The 13,780-nt window shown below is 47.9% G+C and overlaps 1 protein-coding gene across 1 annotated transcript in view; it reads right to left on the reverse strand.

Moving 5' to 3' along the window:
- Window positions 1–892: 892 nt before the first annotated feature.
- Window positions 893–13,780, reverse strand: part of LOC141074328 (uncharacterized) — a 119,126-nt gene continuing 106,238 nt past the window's right edge. The window contains exons 8-9 of the mRNA XM_073561956.1: window positions 1,754–2,054; window positions 893–1,109 (exon numbers count right to left, since the gene is read on the reverse strand). Coding sequence (XP_073418057.1) covers window positions 968–1,109; window positions 1,754–2,054 — 443 coding nt within the window. The 3' untranslated portion in view covers window positions 893–967. The remainder of the gene's footprint in view (window positions 1,110–1,753; window positions 2,055–13,780) is intronic.

A 13,780-nucleotide genomic window follows, 5' to 3' on the forward strand; every position in this document is an offset into this window, starting at 1 on the left:
TGAAGCTCAAAATCGAAACGGGCAAAGAACAGAGACCACCTGGCTTGCTGGGGGTTAAGTCTTTGTGCCGACCGGATGTACGCCAGGTTCATATGCTCTGCCGTCCGACTAATTCATCCCTCTCCTCGCTACTCCTCCGCTTCTCCCCTCTGCTAATCTCTTCACTGGCTCCCATTCCCTCAACGTATCCAGTTCAAATTACTAATACTGACCTACAAGTCCATCTACAACCTGTCTCCTCCTTACATCTCTGAACTAATCTCCAGATACCTCCCCTCACGTAATCTCCGGTCCTCCCAAGACCTCCTTCTCTCCTCCACACTTATTCGCTCCTCACCCAACCGCCTCCAAGACTTCTCCCGAATAGCCCCCATCCTCTGGAATTCCCTGCCCCAACACGTCCGGCTATCAACCACACTCGGATCCTTCAGACGGAACCTGAAAACCCACCTCTTCAGGAAAGCCTACAGCCTGCAGTGAACCCCTCTGCCTCCTCACCACTACTGGAGCTACCGCCTCACCATCACTGGAACCGCTGTAACCCTCCAACCTACTGTCTCCTTCCCCACCATCCTGTAGCATGTAAGCCCGAAAGGCCAGGGTCCTCTCTCTCCCCTCTATATCAGTCTGTGATTGTTAGTTTGTTTGCTGTAAGTGATATCTGTAATCTGTATCTAACCCCTTCTCATGTACAGCACCATGGAACCAATGGTGCTATATAAATAAATAATAATAATAATAATAATATACCTCCACCAACCTTGGCTATAGTGGTGAAAGTCATTGTCTGAGCTTTTCTTTATGACAAACCCCTAAACATGAACTAATCAGGGTGAGCATGGAAACTCATCCTATGATCTCCAGGCAGGAAAGAACTGGACATTATGCATTATATATGTGAATGCCTTTATTTCATGATATCATGCACGTGCATATGTCGATTATCCGGACAGGTTCTACTTCGCTATTATGCTCCAAAAACCTGAACTTCGCACATATGAAGATATTCCTTTCTTCCACGCACAATGACGTTGACATATCTCCCCACCATATCGTTGCATTGGAAGGTTTGAGTTACTCCATGTGGAATTGCCGTCACCACTGCACACCTGTAATAGGAACCATAACAGGTTGGAGTCGTTCCATACATTCATATCTACATATAGAAGAGGGCACTGGCCCTGGCTGCTATGGACCTTTTGGTAGCTTCAAGGAGGAAACATCAACCAGTGATGGACCTCTCCCTGAGGTTACGTAAGTCATCAGCACATGGAACCAAACATAGCTTGAATTCAACACCTTTGTATTCCAAGGAAGATGAGGTACTAGAGAGTGGAGTATGAGGTGAAGATGAGAGAGAAGCCTGAAGGGAACAGAAGTGTTAGATATTGAGAGTCTGGAGGACATAGGCATTTAGAAAGGACAGAGGAGCTTGTAGGAGAAAGAAGAGTCTGGACCACAGTGAGGTGTTTATAGGACACAGGGGTCTGGAGAAAACTTGAGTTTGGAGGCGAAAGAAAAGGTTGGAGCGGACAGAGGAGTCTGGAGGAAAAACAAGAGTCTGGAGAGGACAGAGTAGTCCTGGCAACCTGTTGCCTATATGTTTGCAATTTGTCTCCTGACTATTATATACAGTATATAGATGAAATTAATATTTTCATAGATTTTAATGTGGTCAGCGCCACAAATATATGCTCTTTGGAACTTATGTAAGACAGATGGGAAATCAGAATCTGTAGCCGCTCGTTCTCACCTTGGATTATTGTTCCCATTGTCGGACAACGAGTCTCCAACAAGGATTTCTGCCCCGTTCAGCCGTTGCGCACAGCAATCCTTCCTGTTAGTGATGGTTATGCGATTAATTCTGTAAGAACTTAGCAAGTCCACCCTCCACCATGGAGCAAAGTCATTGTTTGTGTGGGTACAGGATCCATGAGCAAAATCTGCGTCCTGGTTTCCATCTATTGCGTTTATTGCCAGAGACAGATAGCCGTAATTGAAATCACTTGGAAGCGAAGACTGAGTGGCTCGACCATGAAGTGCGAGGTTCTTATCTATCAAGAGAAGGTGAGACATGGAAGATTGAGCGGGTTACACCAGTAATCTGCACACAAACAGCACTGTAATGAACATCCAATTGCTTCTTAAAGGGATTTTATGGTCTCCTGGTTGCAGTTTGATTGTTTTGAAAAAAAAAACTCCCTGAGTCCAGCAAGTTATCTTTGTCGCTTCTCCCTTCTCCCAGTGTCTGGTACTGTCTGCAGCATTGATGTCACATTGACAGCACTGCAGCCAATCAGTGAACTCAGTGATTCAGGCTGTCAACTGTTGTGAATTCCCTTGCTCGGACTTCTGAGCCAAAGCTCCCCCTGCTCCCTCTGGTGGTTACTGGGAGAAGTGGAGCTGGCCAGGTTGATGGAAGTTTCCCACCTGACAATGATAATTGGGAACCTGGGATTACTGGCTGGGAACATATAACTGAGCTGGCTGCCCTTGGTGGTTGCTGTTGAATTCCTCCTTGTGCATTTGGAGTTCTTCTGTCTCCTGCCTGATCTGCATGGTTCAGTTAAGTGATTCTTTTGCTAATCCTTTGCATCTAATTTGGTTGTGCCTTTTTTTTTGCTTTCTGCTTTGTTGCTAGGGTTCAGCATACTCCCTGTTGGGGGCAGCGCTGGGCCCCGCTCATATGTTACAGCTTGTGGCAGTTTGTTCAGTCCCCTGTTATGTTAGTATCTTTTGCTTTGCTTCCAGTTCATACCAGAGTGCTGATCTAGCGGGGGTGAGGTTGTGTGGCCTCAGGTTATTTGTATATCAAATGTGTTGGATTTTTTTAGGGTTTTGTGCGTGATTGCAGACAGTATCTTTCCTTTCCTGTCCTGTCTAGACAGCTTGGGCCCCACTGTTTGCTCAGTCTGTTCTCTGCCTGTGTTTTTGTCTCATCTTGTCTCACCGACAATATATGTTTAGGGGCTGTCTATTCCTTTGGGGATCTGCTCCGGGGCAGTTTAGATTTCACCTTTCTGGCTTTAGGCTTAGTTAGTTCTACGGCTGTGCCGAGGCATCTAGGGCATCGTAGGAACGCTCCACGGCTACTGCTAGTTGTGTGGATAGGATCAGGGGTCTGCAATCCGCTTAGTAACCAACCTCTCTGGTTATCTGCTGGCTTAGCCTGTTCCTGCCATCCTCCTCGGTGACCCATTCATAACAGTCAACCTAGGCAGAGCCGTTATGCTCACTGATTGCCAGCAGTGCTGTTGAAGCTACTTCAGTGCTGCAGACAATAACAAAGCTGAACCGGCGGAAAGGGAGTAATGTGTTTTGTTTTTTTAACACAAACTGCAGCCGGGACCGGCTGTTTTCTAAAACTGAAAAATCCCTTTACATCATAGCTGCTTTCTATACGGGGAGTTTTGAGCTGCATCTGAGCAAAAACCTCTCCGCATTCTGCGCAGCTTCAGTGTCTACGCAGAACGTCTCTGGTCGTGTGCATGTAGAGGGTCGTTGGGTGGTCAGGTGACCCTTCCAAATGCTATAGAGGATGTATTGGCCCTTGGTTCTCCACAAATTAAATGCAGAAGGACGCAGATGTGCACAGGAGACAGGTCAACAACTGTTCTCATTGGGAGAGTTTTGATGGCCACAGTCTAATGTGAGGAAGACACTAGTCACATTTTATGGATGCCTACAGCTTCTACTTACTCTGGTGCAGTCTATGTGTCACTTTTTTTACACTCCACTCACAGTGCTGGTCACTGCCTTTCTCAAGGGCACCTCACTTCTAATCTTCATATTGGCCTTTAATCATGTAGGAAGATAGAAGTGTTGCCCACGTTCCCCCTTGAAGACACATTTATTGTCATAATGCATTCGAACGTGTAATGTGTATAGTGACAAATGTTATTATTAGTAATAAAGTTGTAATCTGCCCAGCCAGTAGGGAGTTAATAGGGACAGTTAGTATAAACAGTTGGGTCTAGCCCAGAGTGTGAGGGGCTAAAGGTGAAGGGACAGAGGGCTTTTCCTGTATGGAAAACAGGTAGGGCCCAACGCACAGTAGAAGCAGACCTATGATCTGATCAGTGAATAGGGCCGCATGAATAGGGTGTCTCTGAAGTGAGAGGAGATTGAGGCAACAGAAGGCAAGATCCAGAGTAGAGACCAAGGCAAAGGGATAATTGGAGTTAGCTATTTCTAGGGGACGAGATCCAAGGCAGGAGGCCTAGCGAGATGTTCTCGAGTTTGCAAGCAGAAGAGGTAACTGGGCAAATCGGAGCCGTGAAAGCGAGATGAAGAGAGTGACCCCGGGAGGTAGTCCAAGGTCTACAAAGAGTGAAGACCATAGTGGTAGAAGGGGAAATGGACGCAGAACAACAGGTTGTAGTACAGGACTCTAGCTGACTGGACAAGGGAAGCTCCCAAAGCACTGTGCTGGGTGGTGGTGAAATAACAGAGGCAGAATTGACTGAGTTTAGGAAAGGAAAAGTGAGAATGTGTATGAAGATATTCCGTGTGTTCAGAGAAACGTCCATGAACTTTTGCACTCACTATCCACTGTATATACACCTCTCCACCTTGATGTTCAGTAAAAGACAGTTTATTTTTGTGCTGTGGTTGCCCTCACTTAACTTTACAACATCTGGTACGGGTCAACTGAAGTCACCGGCTGGAAGGGCATAGCGCACCCAAAAACAAAGCAAACACCCAGCCAGGACCCCCATTTACACCTAGAGTGCCCTGTGTTTTTAATCTACCGCCCAGTGTCACGTTAAAATCACTCCCCTTACTCTTTGAGGAACATCTTGCTATGTAGCATGCGTGCTGACTAGAGTTGAGCGAATTTGTTTGGATTTGGTTCCAAATATGATCGGATTCGAATATTGTTTTTGCAAGATTCGTTGAACACAGCCGACCGTCGTTAGAGCCAATGGGAGTAGACATTACCGAATATGTTCAGAACCGATCATCAAACATACATTCCGTAAGAGTATGTCAAAATCAGATTCAGGGACAAAATCCAAACAAATTTGCTCATCTCTAGTGCTGACTGTCAGTCAAGGTGAAGGGTTAGCGATTCCAGCTCCCTCACTCCGTACTGAGCTCTGACTGATGACTGGCGGCTACAGAGAGAATATAGGAGGTCCCTTCCAACTCTACGATTCTATGAACTTCATTTTCTAAACCCTACAGAGACGTAGAGACTTGCAGCTCTCACCGGTCATAAAAAAAATCCATGATCCGCTGCTGTTTAATCTTTCGAAATAAAAGCATGTAATATAATACTAATATAATATAATGATTGCCCCCCCCCCCCCCCCCCCGCACATATCAATAAAATAAAGGGTCATCTAGTAAAGACACTATCACAAAGAGCACGGACTCCAGTGAGTCTGGAAAGAATGCTTTTTTTGGCTAAACAAATATCCAAACAAGGAGAGCAGTAATTTAATTTTTGAAGGTTTTCTATGCGTTTTTTTCATACCCTCATTTTCAGGCACTGGTTGTAAAGTGGTTAACACTTTGCCTTCTTTATATGCACACATTGCCCTTGCTGAAGAAAAGATTTGTAATGAATTGACTGCAGGCAGGATAGCAGGCCCGTTCCCGTCCCCTCCTTTTAAAGATTTTAGAGTTTCCCCTTTGGGCATTGTCCCCAAGAAAGAATCTGGACCTTTCCGTTTAATTCACCATTTATCTTATCCTCATGGTGCATCATTAAATGACGAAGTTGACGCGTCGCTATGCTCTGTCAGCTACGCGTCTTTTGACACAGCTGTGAATATGCTTAGGAAATTTGGCCACAATGCATTGATGGCTAAATCGGATATCAAATCCGCATTTCGTCTTCTCCCAGTCCATCCATCAGGTTTCGATTCCCTAGGTTTTTTCCTTCAATAAATTCTTTTTTGACAAATGTTTGCCAATGGGTTTTTCGTTATCGTGTTTTTACTTTGAATCCTTTTTGTCTTTTTTGCACTGAGTTTTAGAATCCAACTGCCCTGGTATTTCTATTCTCCATTACTTGGATGACTTTCTTTTTGTTTTTGTTGGCCCTCCTGATTCCTCCCTTTGTTTACAAACCCTTTCTAGATTTTTGAAGATGTGTTCTTAAGGCCCCGTCACATTTAGCGATGCACCAGCGATCCCGACCACGATACAACCCGGTCAGGATCGTTGGTGCATCACTAAATGGTCGCTAGTGAGCTGCCAAACAGGCAGATTTCACCAGCGACGCAGCAGCGGTCGGCGGTCGATACTTACCTGTCACACGCAGCGAGGGTGATGTCTTCCACCTGCATCCATGGAGTTGCTCGTCGGCGCCAGCAGGAAGCCGGCGGCGAGAAATGGACCAGGCCGATCTCGCACGATCAGTGATATCCAGCAGGGAGCCGGGTCGGAGGTAAGTATCACATGTAGCGAGATCGCTACCGATATCGCTGTTGCATCACAAAATCGGTGACACTTTAGCGAGATCGCTAGCGATCTCGCTATGTGTAAGGGGGCTTTAGTTTGGTGTCCTTATCGCGCATGGGAAAACCGTTTTTCCTACTACTTCCATTGTTTTTCTAGGTATCTCTTTAAATTCTGTCAACATGGAACGTAGCCTTCCTCCTGACAAGGTTTTGAAATTGTTTAGTTCGTTACAAAGGTTGGCCAGCAGTGACAAAGTTACCCTAAGAGATTTGCACTCTCTACTGGGGTTGCTTAATTTTGCTTTATGCATCATCCCTATTGGACGAGCCTTTTCTAGGCGTCTCTATGATGCAACAAAAGGGGCTTCCTCCCCTAATAACCACATCAGAATTTGTTCAGCTATGAGGGAGGATGCCAAAATCTGGATCTCTTTTTCATCTTCTTTTATCGTCAAATCCTGTTGGCAATCCCCTTTTGTCTCGGCTGACTCTATTCCATTCAGTTTTTCAGTCATTAAAGATTCCGGCTGCGGAATTTTATTTTCATCGCATTGGATTTTTCTTTCCTGGCATGAGCTCCTTCCTCTGATCCGGGTCCAAAAGTTCAATTTCGTGTAGGAACTTTTTTCCGTGTTTTTGGGTATTTTTCTTTCGGGACCTTTTATTCGTAACTCCAGAATTATTTTTCTTTCTTCTGATCAAGGGTTTGTTTTTTCCATCAACACCTTGTCATCAAAGAATTCATTCGCAGCTAATATTTTGAGACAACTTGTTTTGCTTTGTTTAAGATTTAATATCTGGATTAAAGATAAGTTGGGCACTAGCATATGGTCTTCTTCCATTGTTTCTCTTGGTGAAAACCGACGCTCAACCGTTTTTCAATGGGTACCAAATGCGGATATCGAAGCAACTCCTTTCCCGCGAGAGATTTGGGACTTAATTCTGACTTGATTCCCTATTTTATCGAGCGTTCTCTACCTAAGTGAACATGGGCTTAGTATTCAGCTGCATGGTATCAGTGGAGTAATTTTTATGATATCCATAATTTCGACCCGAAGGTCGCCACTCCCATTTCAAGCCTGCAGTTTTTGGATTTTTCGGTTAACAGGGGTTTGTCTTTTTCAGCCCTATCTAAATCTATTGCTGGAGTATCCTTTTTTCTGAAAAGTTATGGGGGTATTCCTCTAACCTATTTCTTTCTAGTAAAACAATTCATGAAAGGGTTTAAGAGGAGTAATTTTAAACCTGATTCTCGACGCCCGATTTCCCTTTCATTATTGTTTATCCCTTCAAAAGGTTTGCATAGACTCCTATGAAATTTCACTATTTTCTTCAGCATTTTTGCTCTCATTTTTCGGTGCTCTCCGTTTTGGCGAACTGCTCTCCGCCAAGAAATCGTAGCCCTCCGGCCTTATGCTTTCTGATTTAAAATTCAAAGAAAATCATATGATTTTATTTATAAGGAAATCCAAGACTGATCAGATGGGTAGGGTATCTAGAATAAAAATTGCCCCTTTTCCTGACCCCTCTATCTGTCCGGTTCTTATTACCAAGAATTGGCTGCAAAGACGGTCTAATAAGAATGGCCCTTTGTTTATCCACTTGTGTAACACTCCCGCCACTATTTTTCAATTCAGTTTTATTTTAAAGCAATGCTTAGGTACTTTGGGAAAGGAACATCTTAATATTACCTCTCATTCATTTAGAATTGGAGCCGCTACCGAAGCGGCCAGGGCTGGCCTTTGTGACTCAAAAATCAAGAAATTGGGCAGATGGGAGTCTGGAAGATTTAAGATTTATGTCCGCCATGACTTACATGACTATTAATCTTACTTGATTTTTCAGGTCCTACAATAGTTTGGATAATCTGCCAATCTTTCGTGTATTGGGCCCAGAAGAGGGCCAGTCAAAGGTGTTATACCGAGAACTTATCCTTTTGCAGTTCTTCAGTGCAAGTATTCTGGCATAGCAGTCTTGGTCTATGATGGTTTAATTTTTCTCAAGAAGTTATGAAATGTATTAATTTTCTTTTCCAGATTGGATTATATTTCATTTGGGAGGGAATGATATCGCAAAAATCAAAACCTTAGACTTGTTAGCGTTAATGAGATCCGACATTGTCGCCCTTCGTCAATATTTTTGTGACACTGGTTTTGTCTTCTCCGAGATCATTCCCAGGCTACTATGGAAGAAGAAAAAATTGCTTTTCATGGATAAAATCCGAAAAAGGGTAAACAAGGAACCATTAGTTAACGGATTTTCTTTTCGCCATGTCGACCTAGAAGGTTTTGTCTCCGGCCTTTTCAGACAGGATATAGTTCATTTGTCCGATATTGGGCTAGATATTTTTAATCTAAATCTGCAATCCATGGTCGAAAAATGGCTGTTTGGTTTTGGAGGCCCCGCCTCTTTGAGAAGAGGCTTTTGGGATAATCGCCCATTATCTGGGTGGATTGGTCTTGGGATGATTACAGTGGTTATTTTACGTTTATTTATTGAGGCTTGGATGTTTAATTAAAATTATTTAACCCTAAATAAAACTCAGTATATCTTATGTCCCTGCTAAAAATTCAAACTTTATTAAACAATAAATTTAATTATATACATCATACCAAAAAGAGTTGATCACCACTGGGAGGTGCCTATCCCTACACTGGCTGGTTTTCCCTACCTGGCATCATACCAATGGGTGATTGCCCCTGACCACCAAACGACATCTATGGCATCATACAAGCTAAGTACTCCGTTCTATCTTGCTCCTGATGAACCTCTGAGGAGGGGAAACGCGTCGAGTGGTTCTATAAATTGGAGTGTTGACTGGCTTTTCATGGCTGCTTTAATATATTTATCATAAGTGCATTTGATCTTTTGTATACAGAGTTCATGATTGGGTGCGACTATCTAATATATAAAGCTCAAAGTGTGTATGTGTGTATGTATGTATGTGTGTGTGTGTGTGTGTGTATGTGTGTATGTCCGGGATAGGCATCCACACCGTCGCAGCTACAGCCACAAAATTTGGCACAGTCACACATCTGGACCCCGAGAGCGTCCTAAGCTATGTTGTGAGCGAAATTTTAACCCCGTGCGTTCCAATTTACCAAACAATTTTGCCCCTATCTACATACTAGGGAAAAAGTGTGTGCGTGTCATGCCCCGCCCCTCATTATGATATCATAATGCCCCTATTTGCATAATGGGGAAACAGTGTGTGCGTATCAAGCCCCGCCCCTCATTATGATGTCATAATGGTTGCCATGGCGACGCTGATGTCATCATAGATTGCAAGCCCCGCCGCTCATTATGATGTCATAATGGTTGACTATGGGATGGAGGATGTGTCATGGGTATATGGGCACGGGACTATGGGATGGAGGATATGTATGATGGGTATATGGGCATGGGACTATGGGATGGAGGATATGTATGATGGGTATATGGGCACGGGACTATGGGATGGAGGATATGTATGATGGGTATATGGGCATGGGACTATGGGATGGAGGATATGTATGATGGGTATATGGGCACGGGACTATGGGATGGAGGATATGTATGATGGGTATATGGGCATGGGACTATGGGATGGAGGATATGTATGATGGGTGTATGCGCATGGGGCTATGGGATGGAGGATATGTATGATGGGCATATGGGCACGGGACTATGGGATGGAGGATATGTATGATGGGTATATGGGCACGGGCCTATGGGATGGAGGATGTGTGATGGGTATATGGGCACGGGACTATGGGATGGCGGATATGTATATGGGCAATTGACTATGGGATGGAGGATGAGTGATGGGTATATGGGCACTGGACTATGGGATGAGGATGTGTGATGGGTATATGGGCATGGGACTATGGGATGGCGGATATATATGATGGGTATATGGGCACGGGACTATGGGATGGAGGATATGTATGATGGGTATATGGGCACGGGACTATGGGATGAAGGATGTGTGATGGGTATATGGGCATGGGACTATGGGATGGAGAATATGTATGATGGGTATATGGGCACGGGACTATGGGATGGAGAATATGTATGATGGGTATATGGGCACTCGACTTTGGGAAGGAGGATATGTACGATGGGTATATGGGCATGGGACTATGGGATGGAGGATGTGTGATGGGTATATGGTCACAGGACTATGGGATGGAGAATATGTATGATGGGTATATGGGCACTCGACTTTGGGATGGAGGATATGTATGATGGGTATATGGGCATGGGACTATGGGATGGAGGATGTGTGATGGGTATATGGGCACGGGCCTATAGGATCGTGGATATGTATGTTGGGTATATGGGCACAGGACTATGGAATGGAGGATAATTATAATTTGCTATAACTAACCACAGTTATTTACTATGCCCGGGCAGCGCCGGGCTCTTCAGCTATACTAAAAATAAAATCAATTACGACAGAGTAAGATGAGTAATGTTTTTTAATACATGAAAATAGAGTATAAAGTTTGGGTAAAAAAAACATGAATTTTCTTTGTCTTTGGATCAGTTTTCTTCCCTCCTCTGCTGGTCTGGCTGCACATTACCGACACCGGAGTATTGCCAGTGTACGGCCCCTTCTGGACTCATAAAGTAGTCAGCAAAGGTTTCTCTCGCACTGGAGCTGGATGGCCTTCCCTGACACACGTTGGTCACTGGATTAAATACTGGCTGCCGTTACAACACAGCTACGTCAGTGTTGTAGTCACAAGCATAGTTGTGGAGTACACAGCATGCCTTAATCACAGAGTCAACGGTGTCTGGATCCAACTGGATGGGTGTGTGAAAGATCCTCCACTGACCAGCAGGCCCGGATTGGCAATATAACCAACCGGGCATTTTCCCGCTGGGCCGCTGTCACGTGGGCCGCGGGCGGCAGCGCCTGATCATCTGGCCGCTTGCCAGCTGCTGCGGCCACTGTTGCTCCTGCCGCCGGCCCTCTGCGGGCACAGCGGTGATAGTTTCAAGTTCCTCCCGCACTGCAGGGAGATAAGCCGCCACGCCTCCCCCACGCACCCCATCCTCGCCTTAGCATGAGACCCCCTCCCCTCCCCTCCCCCCCCGCAGCCACTCACAGCGTCGCACTCGCTTGCCTGCTCGCTCTGTTCGCAGGACCTGTGATGAGGTCACAGGAGGGGAGGAGTCAGGGAATCACATGATAAGGAGCCTTTGTCCAGACCCCCCCCCGACATGTCACCCCCTGACTCCGCCCCTCCTGTGACCTCATCACAGGTCCTGTGCGCTCAGCCTTGCCTCTACCGTCTGCAAGACTCTGCTTTGCTGTTGTCATGGTGCTGGTTGAGGTAAGTATGTGGGGTCAGGATTTACAGTGTGGATGTAGCAGAGCTGTGTGTGTATGAGGTGTACGGAGCGGAGCCGTGTGTGTACGAGGTGTACGGAGGGGAGCCCTGTGTGTACGAGGTGTACGGAGCGGAGCCGTGTGTACGAGGTGTACGGAGCGGAGCCATGTGTGTACAAGGTGTACGGAGTGGAGCCATGTGTGTACGAGGTGTACGGTGCGGAGCCGCGCGTGTACGAGGTGTACGGAGAGGAGCCGCGCGTGTACGAGGTGTACGGAGAGCAGCCGCGCGTGTACGAGGTGTACGGAGAGGAGCCGCGCGTGTACGAGGTGTACGGAGAGGAGCCGCGCGTGTACGAGGTGTACGGAGAGGAGCCGCGCGTGTACGAGGTGTACGGAGAGGAGCCGCGCGTGTACGAGGTGTACGGAGAGGAGCCACGCGTGTACGAGGTGTACGGAGCGGAGCCGTGTGTACGAGATGAACGGAGCGGAGCCGTGTGTGTGTACGAGGTGGAGCCGTGCGTGTACGAGGTGTACGGAGAGGAGCCGCGTGTGTACGAGGTGTACGGAGCGGAGCCGCGCGTGTACGAGGTGTACGGAGAGGAGCCGCGTGTACGAGATGTACGGAGCGGAGCCGTGTGTGTGTACGAGGTGGAGCCGCGCGTGTACGAGGTGTACGGAGAGGAGCCGCGTGTGTACGAGGTGTACGGAGCGGAGCCGTGTGTATGAGATGTACGGAGCGGAGCCACGCGTGTACGGAGCGGAGCCGTGTATACGAGGTGTACGGAGAGGAGCCGCGCGTGTACGAGGTGTACGGAGAGGAGCCGCGTGTACGAGATGTACGGAGCGGAGCCGTGTGTGTGTACGAGGTGGAGCCGCGAGTGTACGAGGTGAACGGAGAGGAGCCGCGTGTGTACGAGGTGTACGGAGCGGAGCCGTGTGTATGAGGTGTACGCAGCGGAGCCACGCGTGTACGGAGCGGAGCCGTGTGTACGAGGTGTACGGAGAGGAGCCGCGCGTGTACGAGGTGTACGGAGAGGAGCCGCGTGTACGAGATGTACGGAGCAGAGCCGTGTGTGTGTACGAGGTGGAGCCGCGCGTGTACGAGGTGTACGGAGAGGAGCCGCGTGTGTACGAGGTGTACGGAGCGGAGCCGTGTGTATGAGGTGTACGGAGCGGAGCCACACGTGTACGGAGCGGAGCCGTGTGTACGAGGTGTACGGAGAGGAGCCGCGCGTGTACAAGGTGTACGGAGAGGAGCCGCGTGTACGAGATGTACGGAGCGGAGCCGTGTGTGTTTACGAGGTGGAGCCGTGCGTGTACGAGGTGTACGGAGAGGAGCCGCGCGTGTACGAGGTGTACGGAGAGGAGCCGCGCGTATACGAGGTGTACGGAGAGGAGCCGCGCGTGTACGAGGTGTACGGAGAGGAGCCGCGCGTGTACGAGGTGTACGGAGAGGAGCCGCGCGTGTACGAGGTGTACGGAGAGGAGCCGCGCGTGTACGAGGTGTACGGAGAGGAGCCGCACGTGTACGAGGTGTACGGAGAGGAGCCGCGTGTGTACGAGGTGTACGGAGCGGATCCGTGTGTATGAGGTGTATGGAGCGGAGCCACGCGTGTACGGAGCGGAGCCGTGTGTACGAGGTGTACGGAGAGGAGCCGCGCGTGTACGAGGTATACGGAGAGGAGCCGCGTGTACGAGATGTACGGAGCGGAGCCGTGTGTGTGTGCGAGGTGGAGCCGCGCGTGTACGAGGTGTACGGAGAGGAGCCGCGTGTGTACGAGGTGTACGGAGCGGAGCCGTGTGTATGAGGTGTACGGAGCGGAGCCACGCGTTTATGGAGCGGAGCCGTGTGTACGAGGTGTACGGAGAGGAGCCGCGTGTGTATGAGGTGTACGGAGAGGAGCCGTGTGTACGAGGTGTACGGAGAGGAGCCGCGTGTGTATGAGGTGTACGGAGAGGAGCCGTGTGTACGAGGTGGACGGAGCGGAGCCGCGCGTGTACGAGGTGTACGGAGAGGAGCCACGCGTGTACGAGGTGGACGGAGTGGAGC

This window comes from Dendrobates tinctorius, unplaced genomic scaffold (genome assembly GCF_039654945.1).
Source record: "Dendrobates tinctorius isolate UK_male_01 unplaced genomic scaffold, ASM3965494v1 ptg000332l, whole genome shotgun sequence".
Classification (NCBI taxonomy): domain Eukaryota; kingdom Metazoa; phylum Chordata; class Amphibia; order Anura; family Dendrobatidae; genus Dendrobates; species Dendrobates tinctorius.